Source organism: Besnoitia besnoiti, chromosome I (assembly GCF_002563875.1).
Source record: "Besnoitia besnoiti strain Bb-Ger1 chromosome I, whole genome shotgun sequence".
NCBI classification, from domain to species: Eukaryota; Apicomplexa; class Conoidasida; order Eucoccidiorida; family Sarcocystidae; genus Besnoitia; species Besnoitia besnoiti.
In genome coordinates, this window is record NC_042356.1 from 4,999,307 (window position 1) to 5,026,791 (window position 27,485).

At 59.1% G+C, this 27,485-nt stretch overlaps 3 protein-coding genes across 3 annotated transcripts; 2 read left to right on the top strand and 1 right to left on the bottom strand.

The window, feature by feature from the left end:
* Positions 1–3,957: 3,957 nt before the first annotated feature.
* Positions 3,958–11,989, top strand: BESB_007180 (Sec20 protein; the record flags this gene model as incomplete). The annotated part of the gene is made up of 8 exons (XM_029359473.1): positions 3,958–4,161; positions 4,536–4,685; positions 5,105–5,424; positions 5,855–5,953; positions 6,350–7,014; positions 8,294–8,348; positions 10,007–10,112; positions 10,469–11,989. 8 exons carry the CDS (start codon positions 3,958–3,960, stop codon positions 11,987–11,989), a joined length of 3,120 nt encoding a protein of 1,039 aa, XP_029222386.1.
* A 2,378-nt stretch (positions 11,990–14,367) lies between these two features.
* Positions 14,368–19,792, bottom strand: BESB_007190 (uncharacterized protein; the record flags this gene model as incomplete). Its single annotated transcript, XM_029359474.1, has 2 exons — positions 14,368–14,886; positions 15,392–19,792. 2 exons carry the CDS (start codon positions 19,790–19,792, stop codon positions 14,368–14,370), a joined length of 4,920 nt encoding a protein of 1,639 aa, XP_029222387.1.
* A 1,673-nt stretch (positions 19,793–21,465) lies between these two features.
* Positions 21,466–26,636, top strand: BESB_007200 (GTP-binding protein; the record flags this gene model as incomplete). The annotated part of the gene is made up of 9 exons (XM_029359475.1): positions 21,466–21,766; positions 22,141–22,379; positions 22,974–23,072; positions 23,372–23,464; positions 24,177–24,233; positions 24,942–25,031; positions 25,485–25,540; positions 25,915–26,044; positions 26,403–26,636. The coding sequence occupies 9 exons, from the start codon at positions 21,466–21,468 to the stop codon at positions 26,634–26,636; spliced, it is 1,299 nt and encodes a 432-aa protein (XP_029222388.1).
* Positions 26,637–27,485: the final 849 nt, after the last annotated feature.

Below are 27,485 nucleotides of genomic sequence, written 5' to 3' on the forward strand. Positions count from 1 at the left end.
TTCGGTGCAGTTACACTGTGTTCAGCTGCATGGGATGTTGTTTGGTCGCAGAAGACGAAGAGCGGAACCTCTCTTGGGATGAGTGATGATGCTGGAACCGGACAGTTTAGCTTAACAAAGCGTACACGGACCGGGCATGCTCATCTACGAAGATCAGTTCGAGGGTGTACCCGCGATCATCGTTATTTACAGTAAAACCACAACAAATCGGTTTCTCTATTTTCCACTTCCTCAGAAAGCGCCTAAGAGCGACTCTAGTAGCCTCCTCCCACAATCTGCACTTCTCTGCCTCCGAACATCGTAAGAAAATCGGACTGCGCACCGGCGCCTCTGAAGAGTTCTAAAAGCAAGAGGGCACGGGACTCTTGTTCTTGTTCTGTCCCGCTCGGCTCATTTTACACACGCTATAGTATTGAGACCTACGTGGAAACGAATGTAGGACCGCGTACGTACACCTGAAGCAGCTTTCCTAGCGTTCACGTACCTCCTCCGCACATATTTATGTATACACAATTTCATGGCAGAAGTTGTAGTGCTGTTGTATACACATGCAGCATCGACAGGATGGCGGCTCTTGAACGTCAGGAGGCCGTCGAGGAATGGTGCCCCGTGACCGCCTCGGTTGGGCGTGATGGGATGGCAGTTATAGGCGAGTCGGCATCAAAATCGTCTTCCCTGCTCGACGTGTGCCCTCACGTAAGGCATGCATGAATATTTTCATCTACAAGCAGATACATGTGTGAATCCAGATAAAAATTCATGGCACAAGTATGTAAGCTTGCAGTTAAGCACCCGCAGAAAAAAAGCAAGTGATACGCGACACCCCTCTCTCCCCCCGCTTTGTTCTACTCTGCAGCATGCTTTACACTTTTGTTTCATCTTTCATTTTCTTTTGCCTCCTCTGCTTTTTGTCGCCACTGGGGTGCGACAGACAGTCCGCCAGAAGACCAGGATTTCCTGGAAGCGGAGGTAATTTTCACAGCTAAGGCATTTGAAAGAGATGGAAGCAGGTTGGTAAGAAGCTCTACCCATATCTCACGTCTCTCTCGCTATAGATGTGCATGTGTATATATGTGTATTCGTAAGAATAGAGTAACAGATGTATATGGCATCGTCAGAATCATCGGATAAGATAGCCCCTAAACATATACATGAAACACAGCTACTCATGGCAAGGGGTCGCCCAGAGAATGAAGAAGGATTGAACAAATGAAACGTAGAATGGCGTACGTTCATACGTTGTCAATAGTCTACGGCGTGAGGCCTCTTGGAGATGCCTCTACGGCCATCTTTTCGCAGCACATTCGACGAGCGTGGCTCATTTACCCTGTGCACGCGATTAGTGCTACACAGAGGCCTTTTTTCTGGGAAATTAAAGGGCGCCACATCACGGAGTGGTGCTGTTCTTCCCTCTTTTCAAGGCAGTTTTTCAAAAGTCGCACATGTGCTGCGCCTCTTCTCGACGGCTGTAGCGGTGACCCGTTGTAGCTTCCAGGCCGCTCCCCTAGCTGTCTCTTTTCTCCCTTCGAAAGTCTCTAGCTTCTTCCGGAGTGACAAAAATTGAGCTGTGGCGGTTATTCAGACACTGACATCGCGCGAGAGGCCTAGAGAAAAACCACACACTGGGAGTCTCTTAGTGGTCGCCATCGATTCGCGCGGTGCAGCAGCGACGGGAAGCGAAAGTCACGCGCCTTCATTCAATCTCTCTCCTCATCGCGGGTGAAAAAGCAGCCGGAGGTTTTTCACTTGACTTGAGTTCTTGTCTTCGGGAGATAAAGATAAGGCTGGAGCCTAAGCAAGCCGTAATTCCATATTTCGGCCTTCTGCACCTCTGAGAGCTGGGCATGCGTTACCACGGCCTCCAACTTGTCTCTCAAGAAGTATGGGCTTACCTCTCGTTTTCACCGACCATCTGTGGTTTTTCCAGTCACTGATGCCACGTCGTCCACCAGTGATGCCCCTTCTGTCAAAAACTGGCTTGTGTCTCGTAGAAGGATCCAACGACCCTTGTCTTGACCCAGTCCAGCGCGGGCGTGCATGTGAGGAGGCGGGCTCCACGTTTCCGTCGTAGGTATCCTTTTTGGTCGAGCCTCGCGTCGCTTCTGCTTGTGCGTCAGCTGAAACTTTTCTTTTTTTCCAGCTAGTGCGATGGATGGACAGTTTCCCGCTTTTTCGTCCTTGTTTTGCCCAGCTTGACAGGAGCGGTTTCTGCGGGTGTATGTGCTCTTGCCCCAGGCGAGCTGAGCTGTATATACACCCTACATAGGTCAATTCAGGCGCAGCAGCCTCTGCCACATGACAACCAGCCACTTTTTTCTGACTGCGTCAATGCACCTTCCTGTGTGGGGTCTTACCTCTACAAACGCCTCGTCGTCGTCTTGTCTAGGTCGGTTGATGTGTCCGTAGGGCAAAGCTTGCGCTGTCCTGAGAACAGATGTTTCCACAGGAATGCATCTAATGCATCTTTGTGATTTTGTATACGCCGAATGAATCGATTTTGGCCCATAGGGAATATCTTGGTCTTGCTCTTCGCGCTGCGCCCCAGAACCGCGGAACAGTGCGCACGCGTATATCTTGCAATCTCTTCCACTCGTTTCGTCAAAAGAAACCCACATGTGCACGTTTCTTCAGTTTTTTTCATAAAGTGTTCTGTAGCGCGTGGCTAGCGAAAGCGCCGGGAGATGTGCGGGCGCTCTTCATCCTCATGGCTTCCGGAGGCGGGCGACCGACATTTTTTGTTCCGATTTTTGACTTCCCGCCGCTTGGTACGCTGGCCCGGGTCGCCGTCTTTTTCACAGCTTTTGAGCCTCACCACTGACAACAAGCGGGCTTATTCCAGACCGGCGCGAGCGAGCCATTGACACAGAAACTGCGTATTCTTCTTCATTCCTCCTGTCTCTCTTCTTCCTCTCACTCCTGTCCGCCGCAACATCGACTCCCTTTTTGCCCGGGCGCGCCATCCCAGTTTCCACCTTGTCTTCTCCATCTTTTCTCACTTGCTACAGCGACTTCGACGACGTTTCTCAACGCGGTATCCGGTTCGCTTTCTGGCTGTTGTGTTTCGTGCGGCCGCGTCTTTGAAGACTCTAGTTCGCCTCTCGAGCGGCAACGAAGTTTCTGCGTTGCGAATTCCAACCTCAAATGTAGGGCCTTACACAGCTCTCTCTGTCGGTCCCGTTCTCCTCATCGCTTCGCAGACACGTTTTTTCGCGTCTTCGGGACCCTTGTCCTGTTTCACTTGCCACGCTCCGTCGCCGACTGTTGGAGCCCAACTGAGAGCACGTCGTCTTTCTTCTGTGTCCTCCCGGCAGTCTTCCTTCCGATTCACGGAGGGTCATCTCGGCTCTCGCGTTCGCCTCCTCCGTTCACTGACAAGCGAATGGCCGAGGGCTCGGGTCCTGCTTTTCGGGCTGTCTCGGCTTTACCTTTGCACAAGTCTCTTTTCGTGTCTCTAGTCTCTGCTTTTCGCGCGCTCCTTGTCCGCTGGTAGACTTTCTGTTTGTTCTCCTCTTTCTTCTCGTCGGATGCGCCGTCTCACAGTCTCTTCTCAACCTCCGTGCGGTCTGTTCTCACTTCGTTTGAATCGGGGGTCTTGACTGAACGCGTCCGTGGCTTTAGTTTGAGACACAGCCCGAAGACTGGTTAAAGCTGGCGAGTTCGTCTTCCCATTCTCGTCGGTGGGAAGGATCTTTTCTCGCCTCCACCGGCACGCTGTCTTCTCACCCGCGTCTCCGTCTTGGAGCCCCGCGGCTGCCCTCGGAACTCAGTTTTTTTTCCGTTTCCGGGACTTTGCGTTAGTCTCTGCTTCGCCGCCTCTCGCCGTTTCTCTGGGGTGGATGCTCTTTCGTCATGCAGTGCCGCTAACTGCTGACAGTGTGACGAGGCCCGGCGTATGAGCGCTCAGAACCCAGGCGAGGCGATCTGCATCGGTGTCGCTGCTTTCCGTCCCCCATCAGAATGAACCGATACTGCCGGCTGAGGGGGGGAAGCGGGGGGTCTGGAGGCCGCGAAGATCGGCGCGGAGAGAGAGCGGCGGGAGGCGTAGGGAGTCAAGGCGCCCCGCCTGCGCAAGCGACCGAGGCCGCGGTCGTTGGGCCCCCCCATCGGGCGCGTAAAGCTCCAGGCGTCTCCGACGCCGCGCAGCAGCAGCAAGCTCTGGAGGTATGCTCCTGACTGGCAACGCAATCCACGGTGTCTGTTTTGAGACACCACGAGTCTACGGTGCCAATGATCATTTGCCCCCGTGCACAGGTCAACCGATACTCTTGCCGATAGAAAGAGGCGGAGAGAAAAAAGCGGAGTACCGCGCACTTTTTCCAAGTTTCAGAGTCTGGGGGAACGCGCGTGGTAGGTTTCCGAGGCAGGTTGACCGGTTGTTCGAGTAGCCCCCGATATCCTCCCCTCCTGGTGTCGGCAGGCAGCCTCCAGTTGCGTTCCACCTGTCTTTGCCTCAGGATATGTGAATAAAGTAGCTAGGCATGCGGCGGCGTCACATATAAAGTCGCTGTCGTCTCAACTGTTCCGCTATCGCGCAGCAGCAGATGCTCCAGCGCCTGCCGCAGGCGGAGGCAGTTGCGCAGCTTCAGGACGTCGCCCGCGACCTCGCCCTCCTCGAGGACTCCCTCCGCAGTCTGCTCAACGACAGTGCGCCGGGTCACGAGGCGCAGCATGACCAACTGGTGCACGTAAGAGGACAGATGGCGAGCGACGCGCCCGTCTTTTCCTCCGTTCTTCTCCGCTCCTTCCGGCTGCTGCGCTGTCGCGCGGCGTTTCCGCTTTCAGCACTAGCTGGTGACTTTGCGCTCGTCCCCTCACGCGTCGCTTGCGAGTCTGATGCATCTCGCTGCTGTCCAAACGTCAATGGGCAGCTGGAGTTTTATCACCTCTCTTCCATTCATCTCCTTTCTCGCGTACGCAGGGGTCGCTTTCTGTTTTCTGATGTGTTTTTCGTTCTATCTCGTCGCGCGTTCGCACTAAAGTATGCGGGCGCGTATGGCCAGCCGCCATTCAAGGATTCTGCGAGGGGGCGGTGCTGCGCGCTTCGCTTCCTTCGGCGGCTTCTCTCGGAAATCTCGCCGCGTCCTTGCCCCTTCTCTGTTCTCAGTTTCGGGGGCGCGTGGCGCGCCGAATCAGCCGGTACGCGCTGTTGGTGCGGAAATCGCAAGGTCTCGTCGAGCGGCTTCTCGATCTGCAGGAGCAGCAACTTCGCCTGCTCCAATCGAACCGCGGAAACGGCGCAGGGGGCGGCGCGGAGGCCCTCTCCTCGGGTACACTCTCGTCTTCAGCCCCTCTCGCGTCCCTCTCCTCGCTCTCGCCTTCGCTCACGTCCTCTCTGGCGGACGTCGCGGGCGCCGCTGAGGCCGTGCAGGCCCAGCGCGAGCAGCTGCTGCAGCTCCAGCAGCGCCACCAGCACAACTTGCAAACGTAGGCGAGCGCACGCGCGCCGGCAGGAATGAGCCTGTAGTTCTCACTCATCTTAGCAGCGAGAGAAAAGTACTACCCTTCACATGCACTCCGATCAGCAGCATTCTACCTGGAGTGGTCGCCCCTGGCGCAGGCGGAGAAGAGAAGGAGCGCGTGGAGACATGGACGCCCGAAGGCGCCTGAGAGAGAAGGAGTGCATCCAGACAGCGAGAGGGGCGGGGTCGTGCGATAGAAAGACGGGGCGAGCCGCGCAGGCATTTCCTCAGGGGGGATGGTCAGCACTCGAGATCGCTGCAGATACCGAAAACGCTTCTGGTTGGAAGATGACAGCTGTCTTTCCGATGTCCTCTGACCTGAAGGGGCTTGACGCGTTCCATCCTTTTCCTTTCCTGTTTCCGGTCTTCCGGCGCTTGCTGCTGCTTGCCTTCAGTTTCAAGTCGCAGCTGTCAGCCTGGTGGCAGCGCACCGAGCGCCACTTCCACACGATGCGCATGGCCAACTACGTAAACGCCCTCGAGGCAACTGAAAAGTACGATGAGGACTTGCTGCTTGGCTGCGGCACGGCTGCTCTCTGCTTCCCTGTCGGGGCTCGCGCGCAGGGCTACGAACGCAAAATAGATCCCGCGTGCTCGCTGTCGCCTCTGCCCGCTGTCCCCTAGACACCAGCGAAGCTTCAAAATCGTCCGTCTCCCTCGCCTCTACTTTACATACCAGAATTTGTATATATATCTTTATGTATGCAGATGTGTCGGGCTTGGCGCGCGCGCGTCTCTCCTGCGTGATCAGGATTTGTGTGTATCCAGGCAGCCTCTCGCCCGCTGCATCGCGCGGCGTCGCGCTGCGTGTGCGTCAGCGCTGCTTTTCCGCATCGAGGAGGGCGGAAGTCTACGAGGAATTTCGGGGCGGATGTCTCTCTTGTTTTCAGCGCCGCGGCGAACGCCTCCGCCGCGGAGAACGCAGCCGCCGCGCTTTCCTCGTCTCGGGGCGCCTCGGCGGCGACTTCCTTCCCCCCGTCTTCGTTTTCTTCGTCATACGCGGCTTCGTTTTCTCTTTCCAGCGCACAGCCCGGAGCCTCGCGGCCGAACGTTGGGTCCGTTTACTCGGCGCTACATGCACATGCAGTTAGGAAGCCAGGCGAGGTTCCTGCGGGCGTCGCGCCGCCTGAGAGCGCGTCGAATGTCCCTGCCTTCTCGGCGTCTTCGAGCGGGAATTTCGCAAAGCCCGCGTTCACGTCTGGTTCGCACGCAGGTGCCGACGCGCGCGCAGAAGAGGCACAGCTCCACGAGCGAGAAAACGCGAGGGAGGGCAACGCCCCGGTGCGAGGCGAAGGGCAGGGCGACAAGCGACAAGACAATGAAGGCACGAGGCTCGTCAAAGGCACGGGGCGAGGCTTGGAGACCGAGAGGGAGACACTCGAGAGACGAGAAGAAGAGGACGACGACGCGAAGGAACGCGGAGGAAGCCAACAGACCCAGCAACTGAGAGAGACGCGAAACGCCATGGCGGAAGAACTCCAGCGCATGCAGGAGACTCAACGCCAACTTCAAAAATCTTCCGGCGCTATCGAACAAACAGAAACGACCTACAACGGTGAGTCCCTCCGTCGCCACTCGTTTCTCCGTTCTTCGGTTGGTGGGCACGACGGCGCTCTCGACACATTGTCTGTCGTCACTGTGTCTCCTCTTTCTGCTCGCTGTCCCGCGCGGCATCATGTGCCTGGCCTCTGCTCTGCGTCCGCGCGCAAGCCTCGGTGCGGGTTTTCGTCTCCTTCGCCCTGGCTCCTCTGTCGCCCAGGCGAACTGTGAGAGACCAGGGGAGGCCAGATCGCAGGCGCGCACGCCGCTCTCGTTTCCTTCTCTTTTGTGTTTCTCGAGTCTGATGCTGCGTCTTTTCGCGCAAGGCCGAGAAGCACGGGGGGGGGGGGGGGGGGGTCGCGGGGCAGCACAGGCCGCCGCGGACTTTCTTCCGGTCCTTTCTAGGGAAGAGTGCAGCGATGAAAGCGCAGAGAGCGCGTCACTGAGCACTTCGTGGATTGCGACTCAGGGGAGTGGAAGCAACAGATGTCTTCTGGATGCGTGCGTGCCTTTCTTCGCTCGGGAGACACACTCTTCTTCTCTGTGCGGTACCTGAGAGGAGTAGAGCCACGCTGAGCGTTGGGGGGGAGAGACGCTACATCGAGAGAGTGCAGAGGATGGTACGGAGGTTAGTGGAGGAGGGCTGCGAAAGAGAGCGACTTCCGCAGCTGACGGGGGCCCAGGAAGGAATGCACAGACAGGGACAGAGAATGGAGGCGAGGATGAGGCACGCGGGGGAGCTCAACGCAGAGAGACACGACGCATCTGCGCGCTCTCTTTGCGTCAGTCTCTCTCTCGCGCGCCAACGTCTGTCGCCGCTTGCACACATCTCTGCCTCAGTCGTGAGGCTGCAGCCGGGACGCGGCGGGCCTCTAGCGGATGCGCTGGGCTTTCTCGCTCTCAGGCGCATGATGCAGAGATGCAGGACAGGCGGCGCCCACCCTAGTTCACTGTGTATGTCGCCGAGCGCAGGCGGAGGTTTTATTCATCGAATGCTGCAGGGAGTCGACTCGCGCACATGTAGGAACAGCTCGGACATAGGGCTCGTGGTGCTTGTGCGTGAGTGCGATGTCTGGCGCATTTGCGTGCATGCGACACCAGCGTCTTCTTGTGTGCATATCGCTTCTGAAATATCGTCACGGATACATGCGAGAATGTTCACGATTCGGAGCGACGCGTGTGCGTGGAGCAGCTGCTCGTAGAGGAACTGAAGAGTGGAGGCGAATGGCGTTGTTAGCATGTGGAGGTGAAAAAATATGTCAGTTGACGGTCGCGCTGCGATGCCTGCGATGCAGTTTTCGGAGATCGTCTGGCCTCGGCGAAGGGCATTCTTTCGACTTTGAAGAAGAGGTACTTTTTCCCTCGCATCTTCTCCCCTCTTTTTCCCATTTTATTCGCGTCTCGCGCGTCTTGGAGGGGGTTTCTGCGGCCGCGTGCACCGTGCGCATGCATACCCTATATACATATATATATGTAAGTGTGTTTGCACCTGCTACATGTATTATCATCTTCATTGTTTTGAGCCTGCTGCGCAGCTGGACACGCAGATTCGTCTTTTGTTTCTCCGCAGTTTTCGTCAGCGTCATTTGTGGCGCTTTGAGTTTTTTTCGCTTTTCTCCTCCATTTTCAACAAACGAGTGTGAAGAGAGCAGCGCCTCTGAAACGCGGGCCTGAGGGACCTCAGGCGTACGCCTCGCGTCCAGCGCTATAGCTGTCTCTTATGCACTGTTATATATATATATATGTTTATGTATGTATGCATGTTTGTGCATGTGGTCACGCGTTGCGTATGACGATTTGCATATGTTCATGTGAGATTCTGTTGCGTTTTCGTGTATGTTTTGTCTTTTCTTGTTGTAATTCTCTTGTTTCTCCGCTGTGGTCGGTGCAAGGAGAAGCCCAGCTGCCGGTTCTTGAACGTCCCTCCCTTCGAGACACTCCTCAGAGGCAGGGTGGCTTTTTTTTCGGCGCATCGCTGGCTTCAGCACTTTTCGTGTCACACACTTTGCCTTATTTTGGCGTATCCAAGTCGCCTCGCCACGCCCATGAGCTTTTTTTTTCTGTCGCGGCGGTTTCCTTCGAGGGTTAGATGGGGAAGGGGGCGTGTAGAGTGCCGCGACATTCGCAAGGCTCTCTGTGGCAGCGAGCGGTAATGAAGGCATCCTCTTGCTCATCTGAAGCTGCATGCAAGCAGCTGGAGGGTGCGTCTTGGCTGCCCCGAGCGCCCGAGCTGCAGCCTCGCGGCCCCATGCGTTTTCTCAATTTTCGCGAACGCGATATGCAGTCTTCCCTCGCATAGAAATGCGTGCAAATCTGTCGGAGATGTCTGGTGTGTGTGTGCATGTTCGCCTTTTGTGACTGGTTTCTGCTCCACCGGAGTGTATGTGGCGCATGTGCTCGCGTTGCGTCCGTGCTGTTGAGGCGTCTCGACTAGTTGCGTGTCCTATGGCGGTACCTGCTGTGTAGGCTGCATCGGTGGAAAAAATGCTGTTTCTGCTTTTGGCTTTGTCTCTCCTGGTAGCAGTTTCCCATAGTTCGCATGGTGCATCTGCTGTGTTTTCTCGTCCTCTCTGCGGAAATAGTGCGAGTCGCCACGTGTGCAGGTAGCCAGGAGCGTGAGTATATATATATATATATATATATATTAGAGTATGTGAGAGCACATCCGCGGGCGAGTAGCGGGTGTCTGTAGGTGAGTTTCGCGTAATGTCCATATCACGAGCCAGGCAGGAAACCAGATGAGACGGGGGGGCATCGCTTGCCAATCTCACTGAGGAGACGCGAGCAGTGAATTGCGAGTTGTGTCGGTATCAAAAGCTTCACATCGCGGCAGAGAGCAGGGAGAGATGTTTGCGAGTCCATCGCTCCCCCTGAGGCTCACGCATGTCGCGGAGCGCCGAAGGGGACGAGAGTCTTCTGGCGCAGACATGCAAGTCGCCGCGTGGAATTCTGTAGAAGGACGCTTGAAATCCCTTGTTGGCTCGTTTCGGGCCTTTTTGGGTTCTCAGGGCTGAAACTGATTCACAGCTTATTTGGCTCGCGTTCCTCTTCTTCCTCGGCTGCTGCGCCTTCGTCGTGCTGAGGCGCCTTGGAATTCTGCGGCTGATAATCTCGGTAAGCTCTCTCGTCCTCCCTCCGCACGTCTCCTTTTTTACCTTTTTTCCGCCGCTCCGCGCTGTATTCTCCTTTTCTCTGTCTTAGTTCGCTTCTTTTTCCTCCTCGGCGGCGTTTTTCCTTCGATTTGTGTGCTTGTCCTGCGCCGGGCTTCACTGTCTTCTTTCGCACCGGCCTCGCCTTGCGTGCAGGTTCTCTGCTCTCTGCGACGCCCCGGTGGCGTTCTTGCTGCGCTTTTCGTATGTCTGCCCTGCCGCAGGTGTGTGTGTGTGTGTGTTTGTGTGTCTTGCCGCGGCGTCGTGTGCACTGAAGAGAAGGTCTGCCTGAATATGAATATGTGCAGTTGTTTGTTGCAGTTGACGGCTGGCGACTGGGCGGCGCGTCTTTTTCTGTCTTCAGACGTGTTGCCTCGCATGCAGCCTCTTGTCGGGGCTCCTTTCGACTTTGCTTTCGAATCCTGGAGCTGCATATTTGCGCTTCCAAGAAGCCCTTCTCTCGCCGTCTTCCTTCTACCCCCCCCGCTCTCTTCAACCGACCCCTCCGTTCCCCCGCCGTTCTCCGCCGACCCCGTCCCAACGATCCTGCCTGAAGACTTCGAAACAGACTTTGCTCCGCGGCCCCACCCGCCGGAGGGCGACGACCTGCCGCCCTTTCCTCCCTCTCTTTCCTTCTCTGCGTCGAGGCTGGACGATGATGACGCTGACGCGGCGTCTCCCTCGTATGAGGCGGCTCCTGGTGCGCCGTCAGACGGAGCCACGGTCGTCCGCTCTCACCAGGCCTCGCACTCTGCGCCGAGTTCACGGGGCGCCTCTGCGGCCCCGCGCCCGTCCTCGCCTTACGCGTCTGCTCCCAATCCGCACGCGGCTGCTGCACGCGCCCAGCGCCGGCCGCGCCCCTCGAATGCAGAGTTTTCAGCTCCGCCTCCACCTTCGTCCGCCTCTGCGGCGGCGGCGCGCCCTGTCCCGTTGGCTCGCAGGACGGCGACCCACTCGGCGCATCCGTCTGCCTCCTCCGCTGCGTCGGCTTCTCAAAATGCTTCGCCTGCGGCCGCGGACGCGTGCTCCGCCACCGCGTCTCTTCCTTCAGGAACCGGGCGTCGCTTTGCACCTTCGCCAGCGCGAGACATACGAGGAACGGGACGGCCGCTCGCCGACCGCTCTCCGGCGTCAGTCAGGAGCGCCGCAGCGTCTCCCTCGTCTCGCCCTTCGGCGCCTTCTGTTCGTCCGGATGGAGGGCGTGCCTCGAGGGAAGAGCTTTCAGCGGGAGATTCGGAAGCGCCAGCGGACAGAGGAAACGCGCAGGCGCCACCAGCGCGCAAAGACCCGCAGGCGAGGCAGGGGGAACAGACGAACGCAGCTCAGGCACCGGAGGCTGGGGACGCGCAGGCAGAAGGCGCTCAGGAGGACGCGCAAGGAAGCGAAGCGGAACGCGGAGAAGCAGAAAGAACGCGACACCAAGAGGCAGGCTTTGCGAGAGACGACGAGGCGACGAACAGACGGGAGGCCACAGGAACCGAACCCTGGCCTCTGGAAGACACGCAAATCGCAGAGAACTGGGAACACAATCTGGAAAGCAGTGTAGAGAGGCAAGGCAAGGACGCAGTTTTCCAGGGGGGCACGGGAAGCGGTGACCGGGCGCGGGAGGCAGGCAGCCCCGGGGCAGAGGCGCCGGCACGCTTGGGCGATCCAAAGACTCCAGCCTCGCGCGACCGCGAGAACCGGCCCCTAAAACTCGACCGCGCTGCAGACACGCCTGGCGATGTGCGAAACAAGAAAACAGGAAATGGCGTCTCGTCGACAGCCAGAGGAAACGCACGTCGCCCTCACCTGCAGCCGACTCCAGGCTCTGCGCCACGCGCAAGCCGTCGCATGCAGTGAAGAGTCGCGGAGTCGAGTTCCGGCGAAAAGACAGGATGACAGCGAGGCTACGCGTAGTGTGGAGAGCGAGAGGAGTCCGGAGACGGCGGCAAGGAGGTCTAAGACCAGGAATCTGTTCACAAATGATTGCAGCATTCGTGAGGCGGCGGAAGCGCACACGCAAATGCAGGCTGTAAAAAAAAGGCGAGAAGAGTGCCTGGCTCCAGCGAGGAACGAGCAGCAGAGAGTTTGCTGGCTGTGCGCTGCACTGAAGGGCCGTTTCGCTAGCATGCCGTCAGAGAGCGCGTGGAGAGTTCGCGCGCGAGTGAGACAACAGGTTGTCACTGTGCGAATGTTGTTCTTGAGGCTCTGCACCTCATCCTTCGAAGAGCTGCTCAAGCGTTCCAGCGGATTTGTGTATGTCGAGGTTCCCGACGAGCATGCGTTTCTGCATGCGTGTGCCCGTGCATGCAAGGAGCTGCACACATGCAGCTCCGCATGTCCGTCTGTCTCTGTAACGCTGTGGTGAACGAATCGCACTTTGAAGAACGCGCGTCGCTGGGCACGTCCTTGGTCGTGTGCCGCGCGCTCGCAGAATGCAGGCGAGGCCTCGAGCTAGAGCTCCTCCGAAGTGTGCGTGCCTTGCTCTTGACGATTCCCAGCAAACAACGAAGACGTGCGCAGTTTACACCTTAAACTGCTCAGGCGTTACTTGCGTCTGCTCCAGAGGGGGCCAACGCATGCGTCGAGCGTCTCCTCGCACGCTGCCGTGCTTCCCTTCTAGCACAGCGCAGTGCGAGCGAGGGTCTGCGCCGGCCGCCGTCGCCCCCCGACGGCGCACGCGGCACGAAAGGGGTTCCTGAGCTTTGTTTTCTCGTGTTTCACCCTTCCCGAATCCCTGTGTCACGAGGGCAGCCACAGGCTGCGCACGCGGGACGCCAGAGAGCAGAGAAACGAGCACGGGATAGCACGCGAAGGAAGCAGGTTCAGCAGCTGACGCACACTCTCGAGCCGTCACGCGTGCGCTTAGAGATATAGATATCGCCACAATGGAAAAACGCCCGCGAGGAAGCAGAGGTCTCTTTTTCCGAGGCAACGCACGGCGGCAAGCGCAGACGACGCGAAGGGGGAAGGACGAGCCCTGCTCGGGAGTTCATTCCGCTCTCGAAGAAAAGGGTTTAGGGTTTACGGTTTTCTTGACTGGTGTATTGAACAAAAGAAACGACAGAAGAGGCCGTCGCAGGCCCGCTCCAGTGAACCTGGGGGGCATCGAAACGCCAACGGAGGAAGGACGACTTCGCCGAAGATGGTAGACAAAGGGGAAAATGTTGAACAAACGATGAGACACACAGGAAAACCTGAAACAGGTAACAAAGGAAGGCTTTTTCCTGCAAATCAACGAAGACGTGCTCAAGGGCGGGAGACAAGAGGCTACTCTTTCGGCGGAGAGAAAAAGAAGTTCTTCCTTCCCGCAGCGCCGCCACGTGAGTGAGGACCAAACAACAAAGCGAAGCGCGCGCGCGTGTCTCGCCCTCTGGAGGGTCCAGCGGGCGCAAGTCAGCAAACTAGCAAACGAGGCGCAGTTTTTCCTCGTTCGGGTCCATTGAAAAAGCAAAAAATGCAGACAACTTGGTGCGTGGACCAGCGGGAACCTGTGCGGCCTCGCGGCGGCTCCTTAGAGCGAACAGAAACGGGCGACAGAGTCACACATGACAACGGGTCTCCTTTCTATCCTACAAGGTACGCGGAACTCCTGCGTCTGCAGACGGGAAACAAGAGCTGCTCTCGTTGGTTACGGCGAGAAACACAGGAAGACAACTAGGCCTGTCACACAAACTATGAGAGACGGACAAAAGCCCTGTATCCCCCCGTCTTCCTCTGCAACGGAGTCTCTTATCTGCTGCCTCCCTCTGCGTTACTCCCTTGTCTCTGCGCCGCGCTCTCCCGCGGATTCTGTCGTGGGCGCGCTGCGAAAAGTCACCCTTTCTCTTCACTGCCTCTCGTTCCTCCGCCTCCTCTTCACGTCCTCGTCGATGCATTTCCCTCTGCTCTGCGCCGGTCAGATATCCCTCCTGACGCGAGTCGACGCCTCACGTCCGGTGCCTGGTCCCCCCCGTCCTGCTGCGCCTGCGCGCGTCTTTCCGCTGTGCATCGCCTGCGACTCGCCCGCAGCTGAAGCCCTCTGCGCTGCTGCTCTCTCCGCGGCGCCTCTCGCCTCGGCATCTCCAGGCCTCGACTCGCGTGCGCCGCCTACGGCCGCCCAGGCTCCCTCGTTGTCGCGCCGCCTCTGTAGCTCGCCGCGGCGCTTCGCTCGCTGCGGCGCTTCGCTCGCTGCGCTCGTCGGTGTCTTTCGCCGCGTCGAGTGTCTCGGGGACTGCGGCCTGAAGAGGTTTTCCCGCTCAGCCGCTGGAGCCGGGGCGGGGCTCCGCGAATGGAGAACGGAGAGAGCGGGCGGAGAGGGACGAGGCGGAAGATTCTGCAGGAGAGGAAGCCCGCGAAGTCACCCGCGACGCACGCGGCGAGGAAGAGAAACGCGACGCAGGCAGCGGAGAAGATGACATGCCAGATGAAGGCGAAGAATGAGAAGGCGAGCGCGCAGAGACGCACGACGTGGATGCAGCTGTGGAGAGCGCCGAGCGCGCGAAGGAGGCAGCAGGCGGCGACGCAGAAGAAGAGGAAGCGGGAGGTGACGACGAACCAAACGACTGCGAGGAAGCAAACGACGGGGACGACGCAGGCGAGAGAGGCGGCGACGACTGCGAGGACGGAGATGGCGGCGGAGGCGAAGCCGCGCGCGCGCGAGGCGGAAGAGACAGCAGAGGATTCACGAGCTGCTGCCGCCACAGAGCGAGAAGAGACGGAAGACGTGGAACGTCTGACAGGGAAATCGTGCGACAGCCCAGAGGAACGCGGCGCCCCTGCGGAAAAGAACCGAAGAAACCAAAACGAGAAACAGAAGCCGAAATCACAGGAGACGGACTCCAAGCCGCGCCAGCCTCCAGCGTTAGCCCCCTGGTAGAACGATAGGACGACACAGGATCCGAAGCGCGACAGGTCCCAATCCTCTTACTCCTCTCACCGGCACCCGCACTGCAGCCTGCTTTCGTCTCCAACTTCTAATCTGGTGAGTTCCTCAGTGCTGCTCTCGGGGGTTCCTTGCTCAGCGGTTCTTTCTGTTTGCACACAGGCGTCCTCGACGCTTCCCTCCCGCCCCCCCCCCCCTCCCCCGCTCCCCGCTTTTGTGTCACGTTCACTGAATACTCGATCGCTGTCTGCCTCGGTACACTCCCTTCTTTCGAATGTGCCTGCCTAGCAGCCTCCGCCTGCGCGGCCTGCCGGCGTGTTGTCGGCCTTCTCCCCGAGGGTGTTTTTGGTTTCTTGCTCCCTGGGCTCGCCCGCGCTGTGAAGTTCCGTTTTCCGTACCTTGTCTGTGAGGCAGATGCAGAGAGAGTCGAGTCCCGCGGAGCAGCAAGTCGCGAAAAGCGCTTCGGCGAGTTTCTCACATGCTTTTTCTTCCGCTGTCTGCTCTGCCCTCGTTCTGCGTTCGGCCCCTGTCCTCCCGCGACGGGCCTCCAGATCGTCCTCATGCTTCCAGCCGCCCGGGAGACTTCTTTCGTCACCGTCGTCTTCCCTCTCGCTCTCACTCCACACGAGTGAAGGCGACTCGAGAGTCCCTCGCTCGGCCTCGCCTTCATCGTCGGGAAGGCTGACGAAGTCGTAGCAGGAAGAGCAATCGCTGCCGGTGTCCTCGGCGTCGCCGTCCTCTTCGTCTTCCGCGGACTCGAGGTCGCCTGGCTGTTTCGCCTTCCTCAGCGACGCCTCGCCTCGCCGCTCGGCCCGGAAGGCGTACGCTGCCTTCCGGTTTCCCGGCGAGGCGCAGGAGAAAGGAGACGCGAACGCAGAGGGCAAGGAGGAGAACGACGACGAAGCAAACGAGGCGGACGGCCGCGCCAAGCATGACACGTCGACCGCAAGAAGTCCGACGCGCTTCTCAGGCTCTCGCTGAAACGCACGAATCAGGATCCCGTCGCTCCTCCTATAGCCCCTGCGCGGACGCACCCCTCGCGCGCCGACGGTGTCCTCTTCGCAGCCGCAAGCGAACCCGCCTCCGCGGTCGCCAGACGCTCCACGCTCGCTCGCACACGCCTCGCTCGCACACGCCTCACTCGCACACGCCTCACTCGCACACGCCTCACTCGCACACGCCTCACTCGCTGTCTCCGTCTCTCCGTCGCTCGCCCCGGCGGCGGCCCCGGTGTCTCTCCAACTGTCTCTACGGCACGCAGAGGCGTCGTCGGGGATCGAGAAGAAGGACGCGCGTCTCTGCTGCTCGTCCGCGTCGCCACGAGCTCCGTCCTCGCACGCGTCCGCTCGGCTGGGTTCCTCTGCGTTTTGCCTGGAGGCCTTCCCGGGAAAGAAGACAATAGGCGGCGAAGGAGACGCGTTGCTGTTGTCCTGCCGTGCAGCCGCAGAGTCGCGCGGTGGCGCAGCGGCGTCCTGGAGGGCGAAGAACGAGGACGACGCAGACGGAGCTGGAGAAAGGGGCAGTGGGACCTCCGAGGGCAGGTTAATCACATAGAAGAAGAGAACGAAATCATTCAAAAGCTCCGCATCCCTCTCGTCGGCGACGTCAAGCAATGCCAGCGACGTCTCGCTCGCTCCTGAGAACGAAGCGGAACTCCGACGGCGGCGCTGCTCCCCTCTGCGTCGCGGGAACGAGACGCAGCTCCTCTCCTCGTCTTCCCGTCCAGAAAAGAATCTGTCGTCTTCCTCTCCGTGGCTGCCCTCCTCGTCCTCGCCGCGCCCCTCCTCGGCCTCTCGCGCCCGCGGCGAATCGGCCCCGTACTGTGCGGCGCTGCGGGACTGCGACGCTCGACCACGCGTGAAGCCCAGCGGCGCCTGGCGGCAGCTCGCGAGTCCCGGCGGAGGCGGAAGAGCCGAGAAATCGCAGACGAAAGGCCAAGGAAGCAGGTCCCCGCTCCAGTCGTCTCCGTCTTCCGCCCACCTGCTGCGGTCTGGATCCCTCGCCGCGGAGGCGCTTCGCGGCTCCGCGCCTCCCCTCTGGCGCCCCGGCCTTGCGCTGCGCCAGAAGGACGCCGCATCATCACCGCTCTCTCCAAACGCCGGACCGGTAGGGACTGCGCCAGAAGGCGACCATGGGGCGGGGGCCCCAAAGGAGAGAGAGGCGCGCGTTTCCGCCAGCTGCTCCCTCCTCTCGCAGTCCTCTCCGCGCCTCGCTGTCCCGCCCTTCGTGGCTGTCCTCGCCCGTGCGAGGCGATCTTCTTCACTTCGCGTTCCGAGCGTCTTTTTCTCTCTGCAGCCCGCGCAGCGTCCTGAGTCGTCTCGAGCGGCAGACTCCGCGGCCTGCTTGTCTGCTCTCACAGAGAAAGCGTCCCTCGTTCGCCAGACCAGACAGAACTCATCTCGCTCAGATTTCTCGTCCGCCGCCGATCCTCTTCGTTTGACGAGCCGCACCTCGTCGAACGCTTCTCCCGGCTTCAGCCTGTGCAGCGCACGCAGCAGAGCAGCGTCTTCGATGCGGCAAATGAGATGCGAAGCAGAAGCGGAGGAGGCCGAAAAGCAGCCACGCGAGCCGCCAGAGACGGCCCGCGGAGAGACATCGCGAGTCCCTCGGGCGCCGGGGCGCGACGCACCCGCCCCTGGAGGTACAGGGAGTGCTGAGGAGGGCGCGCGAGCCTCTGTCGCGCCACCCGCGGCAGGCGCAGAGGCGAAGGAACACGCCACTCCTCCGTCTGCTGCTTCGCGGAAGAGTCGCGCCTTCAGAGGCGTCTCCTGCTTCGAAAGAGACGACGTGACGTCAGAGCCAGGAGACGCGGACGACGCAGAGATTGACAAGCCGGGAGACGCGCAAGGCGCAGGGGGTGGAGCCGAGGAGAACTCGGACGACGACGAGGCCGGCTCCTGCACAGTGTCAAAGAAGGACTGCATCCCTGGCCAGTACACATACGCTGCAACTGACTGGAGCAGCGTTTTTTTCATGTCTCCCTCGCGGTCGCGTTCTTCATGTCTTGCCTTCTTCCTCCCTAGCCCGTCGGATATAATTACACCCGGTCGCGCCCGAGTGCCGGCACTGAGGCCTCGCACGTGGCTGCCTGCCAACAGCAGCGCTTTCTTCTCCTGGTGGAGCGACGCGAGCAGGTCGAGCTTCGCCTCGAGCATGCGTTTCTGGAATTCCGAAGACGCCGAGAACTGCTGACGCTCTCCTTCCTGCCCCGTTGTGTCTATTCGCCTATCCCCGCCGCCGTTTCGCTCGCCCGCAGCTGCGGCGGTGCCTCCGCACCGGACCTCTCTGCGTGGCGCGTCTGCCGCATGCGAGGCTGACGGCGGCGAGCTGGCCGCAGGCGAAGGCGAGAGGAAAAAGAAGAAGGAAACGACCTTCCACAGCAGCGCCGGTAGACGCGGGATGCACAGACGCATCGTCGTTCCGCGTCGCCGGTACCATACAAAAACAAGGTCCTTGCTTGCACTCACGATGGACTGAGAAGGCTCGCGTCCCTCTTTCGCCCCCTTGTCGCTCGCCTCGCTCTCTGCTGGTTCGCTCGAGCCTCCTCCGCCTCTCACGGGGGGCTGGGTTGCTGCCGTCCTGTTTGCTCCCTCTTCCGTGCTCCTGCTCGCGTCTGGAGTTCTTCGCCCACACGCCACAGCGCCCTCCGGCTCCTGGATCCATTCCTCTGCGTGGACTCTGGTGCTTCGCCTGGCGTCTTGCTCCCCCACCGTCCCCGCCAGCTCAGCTTCGAGCCTCTTGTAGTCACCCAGCTCTCGGGACGCTTGGCTTCGTTCTGCGACGGAAGGACGTGCCTCTCTGGCTGTCGCCCGGCCGGCGGGACTCCCTCGTTCTCGGCGTCCGTCCTCGTCGGCGCAGCTCTCCCCCTGCAGGGAGCGTTCGCGGGAGACGAAGAAGCGGAGCGAGAGGTATGCGTCTTCTTCGCCGCGGTCGGCGACTTTGGCTAACAGCGGGTCCTGCGAAATCGAGTCTGAAATCTCGCGCAGGAGCGCATGCGGGAAATACCGCAGTGTCGCTTCTCGCTGAGCCGCCTCCTTGGCCGCAGCGGCCGCAGCGTCCACAGACGCTCTGCCGCCTGCATTTGACGCAGCGGCGGCGCCGCCGACAGCGTGTGAAGGCGAAACCCCGCCGGCGTGGCTTGTCGCAGAAAGTCCGTCAGAGAACTCAGCTAGAGGCCGCAGGGGGCCCGTGCCCCCGTTCCGACGCTCACTCTCTTCTCTCCTGCTCTCGCTTGTTCTCTCAATCTCTCTCTCTCGTTCCCTCAGTCTCGCGGAGACTCCCAAACCGCCGCGTGCCTGCCGCCGCCAACTAGCCTCAACGCTGTCTGCAGCGTCTCTTCCGTCTCTGACCTGCGAGCTACTCGCGGTGGAGGCTTCGCGGCAAGCCACGAGAGACAGCGGATGGATGGATGGGGCTCCAAAGAGCGACACGCGCTCTCCCAGCCCAGTGGCAATCTGCTGGACTCCGCCCGACACGACGCGCAGGCCACGCGCCTGAGACGCCTCGCCGCCTTTTCTCCACCGCGCCTCGCTTGTGGAAACGCGCGGCACACGCACAGCCCGAGCCGGCGTCCGCCTGCCGGCGTCCAGCCGGTGCGTCGCCGCACGCAGCTCCTGAGGTGTACGTACACCGTCCTGAGGTGTACGTCCACCGTCCTGAGGTGTACGTACACCCAGCTGGGGCGCCCGGGAAGCTGCGTGGCCGTCTACGACACGCAACTCGCCACCGCTTTCGTCGGAGACGAGACTCCTCCGATGCACGCCGGCGCCGCCGTCTCTTGCAGTCCACCTAGATGGCATGGTCAGCTGGGAACATGGGAGAGACATTTGCATCCATCGTGCGCGTTAGCCCTGCACGCCCCTCCCTCTGTCCCTTCGAGTCACACCCTCGTCCACGCGGCCATAGAACTAGCTATGTGAATATCAAACGACCGACAAGTCAGAACTCCTTGCAGTGTGCGTCGAGAGACGAGCCCGAAGCATCACCGCTCGCGCGTGCCTAGTTCGGGAGGCTACAGCACCCTGCCTGTGCCTCTCCGCCTCTCGCCACCCCTTTTTGCTACGCTGTCATTCGATCGGAGTTTCTATCGTCCAAAAAAGTTACATGACCCAGATGAATGTCGTGCTCGAGCAAATGCGCTTTCCCACAAGAGCGCGCCGCACACGTGCGAGCAGCAAATGCGGAGAGCGCCCTTCGCCTTCTGCGGCGCGGGGCTTATGGCCATACAAACTAAGGCGTGCCAGTCTCTCAGCTGGGCAGTAGGAGACGGAACTCTGACGTAAAACAAAATTAAAACTTTTGCAACGGAAGGTCTAGATGCGTGCGCACTGCACGTGCCGCGCGTTCGCGAGCCCAAGCGGCCGTGCGGCCCAGAGGGCACGCTGGCGGACGGCAAGGGGACAGGAGACAATGCAGACGAAGGGGAAACCGTAGCTCGAGATTCATGTGGAGAAGAGAGTCATAAAAAGTCGGGGAGAGAAAAGCAGGGCAAGTCAACCCGGCGCGAGAACACGTGGCGAACTCGTTGCCGCACAAGCCGGCGTCCTCCCGCGAGGAGAGAATGAAGAAAAGGGAGCCCAGCTCTGTCGTCGGAAGTTGCCCCTGACCCAGTAGACCAGATCCCTCGCGGTCTCTCTCCTTTGTTTTTCCTTGTCGACCAGAATCATGAAGGAGAAAAGGAAAAATACACTCGCTCTCGTGTCTCCATGCGAAAAGAAACCGCACTCCAGCGTGCATGCGCAGACTCCATCCGCCTTGATGGACCCGGTGGGAGACGAGAGAGGAGACGGCGGCTTGGTAGTCGAGACGTTTTCTGGTCCCTTGAAACTTCCCCTCCGCCATCCCCCGTCTTCTTTTCCCTTTCTCTCAACACAAAACTTTTTTTCTGCTTCGCCACAGTCCCTTAACCTGCCACCACCGTTGGTGAAACCGTGGAGAAGTCCCTCTCACGCGCTGTCTCTCGGCAAGCAGCCTCGCGCCAGCGCAGCAGCGGCCGAGACAAGCCGAGACGAGGAAAGCCGAGAAACTTCTTTTCTCTGGCTCCCCGGGTGTGTCTGTGCGCCCGCGGAGGGAGGGCGTGCGGGACTCCACTCTGCAGGGAGTTCGGCTGGAAGAAAACGATGGGCTCACGAGGAGGCGGCAGCTGCAGACGGCAAATGCAAAAATGCGGAGCCTAGGAGCCGCTCGGCGCCTCCTGGGCGCGCAAGCCTGCTCTGCAGGCAGAGGCTGTCTCTCTGGTTCAGGAACCGTTCGCTTTGTTCCCCAGCGGCTCTGTCCCTCTCCGCCGCCGGCGCATTGCGTGGCGTGCTCTGTTGGCGTTTCTTGTGATTCGTCGTCTACTCGCCCCTCCCCCTTTTCTTCTTTTTCTAGCCACTTCCCCGCGCCGTTGCCTTCGTTGTCTTCTCCTTTCTCGCCTGCTTGCGCTGATTCCTCTTTGCCTCGCGCGCCTTCCTCGTTGCGCTCTTCTCCTCTCATGTCCGACCCTTCTTGCAGGCGTCTGGGATCTACCGGCCGTTCACCCTCTTCGTTGTCATCTTCTTCTTTTTCTGAGCCGTCTTCTGCGTCTGCGAGCCCGTCCCGCGTCGTCTTTGTGGTCTGTCGCGCGGCCTCGACTCACAGCCGCGCTCTCCTCCGCGCGTCTCGAGCTGCGCCTGACTCACGTCACAGCAAGCAGCAGCCCGATCCAAGGGGCTTGCACGGCGCGGAGCGTCTCCGCAGGGACTTCGCTGCGCATGCAGCCAGGTTCTTCTCCACGGGGCGGAGACGACGTGGACGTAAGAACGCCAAGCGCTCTTCTTCTCTTGGTTCTGTCTCTCGCCGAATGCCACGGTGTCAGCGAGCGTGTGTCTCTCCTCGTTCTCGTCTAGCGCACACAGAGGACGCCTTGACTCAGAGGAGGTTTGAGCGAGCCCGCCTCATCAAGAGGTCAGGTGTCTCTGTCGGCGCGCCTGCGTTGCGGGAGCCAGCTGAAGGTTGTTTAGGCGCGATCCTCTCGGCTGCGTTGGCTCTGTCGCCAGTCTCTGCCTCTTCGCCACGCATCTTTTCCGGGTCCGCATGCTTTTCCGGGTCCGCATGCTTTTCCGGGTCCGCATGCGTGTCTCCTTCATCGCAGGCCTGCTCGCGTCTGCTGTGCCACCCGAGGCAAAAGATGAAGGCAGAGACGGCTTCGCGGCCGCGGAGAGACGCCGCGAGGCTCTGCGCGACGACGACGACGATGTGGACTCCTCGAGCCCGGATCTCCGGGGCCAGACGCGGGCGGATAGTGTGCAGTTCTGGGAAGACCAAGAAGACACGACGCCGTTCCTGGCGCGGCCCTTCGTGCATGTCTTCCAGCCTCGCGCCTACCTAGACAACTCTGAGGCGCTGCCCTGGCTGAGTCCTGAGCAGGTAGGAAGTTTTCTTGGGTTTCTCCGCATCCCGCTCGCTTTTCGCGTCCCTGGCTGAATCGAAAGGTTGCTGTGAGGGGGGGGGAGGCGGCGAAGGGAGGGAAAGAGGAGCCTCCGTCTTATTCGTTTGCACGGCGATCCTTGCGGTGTCGGCCTACGGATCCCCTGCACGGCCAAAGACGGCGAAAGCCGTTTAGGATTTCCGATTAGCGTTGAGGCCTTTCTTTTTTGTCTCCTTGTCGAAATCGCCGCGCTTCGCTTATTCGCCCGGACATGCCTTCGTGTGTCTCCACGCTCGGCCTGGGGCCTGTTCACTAGCCTTGCGTGTCGAGCTGTGCGTCCTTCTGTGCTGTCTGTCCTGGCGTAGAGCTGTCTCATTCTCTCTTTGCGCCTGTCGGCGTCTCTTCACAGCTCTCTCTCTCTCTTGTCCTTTGCTCCTTTCGTTGTGTGCAGCAGGGGGAGCCGTGTGCGCTGCGTTTTTTTTTTTCGTTTCCCTTGCGGGTTTTTCGTCTTGGTTCGCGGCGTCTTCCGTCTTCTCTCTGGCGCTCTTGCTCTCGCGACGCGGTCAGTGTCGTGGCTTGCCTGCTGTTCGCAGAGAAAATACAGTCGAATTTTGTTCGGAAAGCCTATCGCGGCCCATCCAGTCTTGGTCGCGCAGACTCTCCACAAACTCCCGCACAACCCGTGGCCTCAAGTACGCCATGCAACTGCCCCGCACATTCTGTATCCTCAGGCCTACAAAAACTATATGTGTATGTACATATGTATACGTTCACATATATATATCTATACGTGGGCACATGTTTACGCGATACGTGCATGTGTATGCTTTGCTTGAATAGACGTAGGCGCAGGTTGCCCGTAGGCATTCCCGCCAGCGTGCAGCGAAAGGCACTGGCTCTGCCTGATCCAGCGCGACTCGCGTCGAGACTTGCACCTCCCTCTTCTGCTTCTAGCGGTGGCCCTCCTCTCTCTCTGTCTGCGGCTGCTCAGGTAGCCGTCGTCGGGCACTCGAACGTGGGAAAGTCTTCGCTTCTCAACGCGCTCATGCACGGTAGAGACGTCGCGCGGTCGTGCAGCAAGCCCGTAAGCTTCTTCAGCCCCGGAGAACTGCGCAGTTCAAGCTGGAATGCTCGCTCTCTCGAAGCTGCCCTTGTCCCTGTCTTCGTTCGACCATCCCCTCGAGGTCCTGCCTTCTTCCCTGGCCGGCCAGAAAAAAGTCAGAGATGGTTGCTCGTCCTCGACTGCCGTGACACAGAGCTTTTTTGCAACGGCTCCCCAGCTACCATGTGCATCTGAAACGCTTCACGCGCGGCTCGATCTAGGTTCATATCTGTCAAGTACTCATACGAGGCAAGCGCGTCTGTGCCCCTGGGACGCGGCGCTAGTTTGCAGTTCAGAGTCCCGGGAGCTGCGGCTGTCGAGCTTCTGCGTGGACAGAAGCGCCCTGCGCCGGGTGTGTGTATATATGTGTATGTACCTGGTATCGAGGAGTCGATCGGCGCGTCGGCAGCTTTGAGATGGGAATCACAGGCGTCCAGCGGCGAGGGCCTCACGGGCCGCGACGTGTTTTCAAGGATATACATGTATTCATCTGTATATATGTGTGTAAATATCCGTGTCCATATACATAAGGCTCTGCGGAGAGTAGGTATAAGATGTTGTAGCACGATCTCGCTGCGCGGCACATGAGTGAGCTCCGTCGGTTGATATTAGGGGATGCGTTTTGTGGGCTTGTCGCGTCTCTGCGTCTCGCAATCATGCGTCTCTGTAGCGTCGATATTTTCCTTTTTCTCAGTTGCCGAACGGGAGAGTTTTGACTCTTCCGAAGGTCGCACCCGTCTCTCATCTGCCGGTTAGTAGCCCACGCGCGTCTGTTCCCGTTCTGTTTCACTTGTCTTCTCGGGTCTTCAGTGCGGCCGCCTCTGTTTCCTTGCTGCGTGTCTTCACGGCATGTGTCGCGTTCTGTTTGCCTCTAAGCCCGCCGCGCGTCTTCCTCACGCTCCAGTTTTGTGTTCGCCGCTCCACTGAAGTCGCGCGAGGTGTGGGTGTTTAGCCAGTGTCTCGGATTTTTCTCTGCGCAGTTCGTCCGTCCTTCGTCCTAGCGTGGTTCCGCGGCGCTCGTCTTTTGCTGGTTGAGTTTGATGTCTCAGATTCTTCGCGCCTTGGGCGGTTGTGTATCCTGACGGTCGCGCCTCTTTTTCGACTTGTCCCCCACGCTCTGTGCTGTCGCCGTTTTACGTTCTTGCGTGTACGTCTGTGTTTCTCCCATTCGTCAAATATCCTCGCGAGTCCCCCGAACCGTGCTGGTTGCGTCTTCTTTTGTTTCTGCGGCTTCCGTTTTTTGCCGTCGTCGGCTGCATGTCTTTGGGGGTTCGCTCTCTCTCCGGTTGTGGTGCCGCGTCTTCTTCTGAGTTTTTTTTCATCTCCCGCGACTCATTTTCTTGGGAATCCAACTCTCCCACGTCTGGCTTTGACTGTTCCTCGGTGCCGCACAGTCTCCGTTTTGGACTTTTGTGGGAGCCAACTCTGCAGCGTTGAGGGCGTGCTTCTGTTTCTTCAGGGACGCACGCGACATCTCTTCACCTTCGATCTCGGCAACCATTTGAGCCTCGTGGACCTTCCCGGCTACGGCTTTGCGCGCGTCAAACCGGTACGCGGGTGAAGAGACTTTGTCAGCCCAGAAGCGAAGCGAATCAGGGAGACCAGTTATTTTCTAGAACCCATTATATTCTTACAGCGTTCCATTAGCGTGACGTCCTCTTTTTAAAATCAAAAAACTTTAAAAATAGTAAATGCAACTTAACTATATTGAAATTTGGCTTTGCCATTCAAAGAAATATTTAACTTCTTTTCCAAATCTTTTTAAGGCAACGGTCGTGCAGCACATGCGACCGCTCGAGTACCAGGACGGATGACTCGCGCAGAGAGGCATGCCGTTTGAACGAATTCTGGTAAAGGTGCACACTGTGTATACATATTTGTTATATATGTGGAAAAGTCATACAAGGAGGCAGGGAGCGCACATGCGTTCGCGCATGCAGGGCGGGTTTTGGTGGCGCTCTACGCGCCGTCGACGGGTTTGGTGTGCGCTGTTTGTTGTCAGCAACTGAAGGAGGAGTGGGCGGTCTTGATAGAGGAGTACTTCACTCGGTCGAGACAGTAAGTGGACGGCCGTGCTCGCGAGTATCGACCCTTCATTTTGTCTCTTGTCTTGGCTTGTCTTGGCTCGTCTGTGCGCGCCCCGGCCTCCCGCTTTGTCCGTGGTTTGTTGAGTACGGCCTTGCTTTTTTTTTCCGGTCTTCTGCGTCAGACGAAGAGTAGAGAGAGGTGAAGAGGCGCCCTGAGATACAGTCTGGCTAATAAAATTCGGAAGCGTCTCCACCTCTTTTTTTGCTTCTGGCGTTCCCCGCAACACGAGCAAATCGTTGTTCTGGCCTACGATCGACGACTGCGGAGTTTCGCATGAGTGTGTATGCACGTATTATCCTAGATATGTGAGCGCGTGTTCGTGTGTTGCTGTGCATCTGCTGCAGACTGCGCAGGGTTCTGTCGCTCGTTGACTGCACGAAAGGCGCAGAGCCGCTCGATGAGAAACTGTGGCAGCTTCTGGTTGAGAAGGACCTCCCGTTTCAAGTCGTCCTGACGAAGGCAGACCTTCTTTCAGTAAGCAGTAAAAACGAACCGAAAAAACTCTTCAGCGGGACGCGTGGCTGTCTACCTGCGGAAAACACTTTTGCGAATGCGCAGCCACACTTTTGCGGAAGGCTGCTCAGATGTTTTTCGTTCCACGAGCGGATTACGGCGTCGACAGAGTTTTGACGACTATGTACTCAGGGATCCACATTCCGATAGTGTATAGCTCTGTCAAGTCGTCGAGTTTTCACTCACAGCTGGCGTGCTTGCAGTCAGATGGGTTGCGCGTGTAGCAGGCCTGTAAAACATGGGCATGCTGGTTGGAGCGGTCTCAGCGGAATATTCTCGATCGGCGCTGTCTGTTCCGGGACGCTTCGTTTTTTGCTAGGCCCACAAGCTGCATGCATGCATGTTCAATACTTTGGCCAAGCTGAAGAACGTCGACAAGCGGGAGACACTTCTGCACCCGTTTGTTCACGCTGTCTCTTCTCGCTTCAACCACGGCATCCCGGAGCTGAGAGCGTCTCTCGCTGCGATCGCGGCCGACGCCAGACGGAGGCAGCACTTGGCTTTGTTCAAGCAGCAAGGCAGAGAAGACACGCCAGTTCGCCGGCACCGATAGAACAGACGACTTGCGAGAAACCGAGGAAAAACGCAGAAAGAAGCGCGCGTGTCAGCGCTCTTCGCCGTTGTACAGCTCTTGCTGCTGGCCAAACGAGGCGATTCTGTTAGGCCTTTCGGTTTGTCGAGACAGGCTACCGCGGTCCTGTGGTCCGCACGCTCTGTTGTGTGATTTTTTCAAACGCGCTTTTGTTTCGGCTTGTGCTACTTGCCAGCCTCTTTCGCCTGGCGCATGGGTCGTCCTAAACCCTGAACGGACTACCTGTCGTGTTTCGTTCACCCCGGTGACGAACTGAACGCTCCCCAGACCCGCCACAGGCGCGGCGTTCGTTCTTTTGAATTCCTTACATTTATCGGGCAAAGGGCGCAACGGCCCCTTCAGCGCCGCCACTTTTCTTTGCAGTGCACTGCGGGCGATGAATGCGCCCCCCCGTCTGGCTGCTTTGCACATTCAGGACGAGTGAAGGCACGCCCTTCGAATGCGGAGTAGACAGTGGCCGGAGGCTGGCGGAGGTGCCTCCTCCTGCGTCCGCATCCATCATGAAATCCACAACTAGGCAACTGCCGCAGTCTGAGTTAGGTTTTCAACTGCATAGACAAACGGTGTTCGCTACCCCTGGTGCAGAGGCCTGCGAGTGACTCACACGTGCGAGCCTCTCCAAGTGGCGACGCCGGCGAGGACAAAAGGCTGCGCGAGATTCCAGCTCTTGTGTGCTTGCTACCCGCCCTGAGATTCGCTTCCGGAGGGGCGGGTCGCAGCGCAGCGGACAGCCGCGACAAACTCGAAGTGTGGCCTGGTCGTCTGAAACAATGAGGGCGCGGCTTCCTTGCATGCTCAAACTACGGAGAA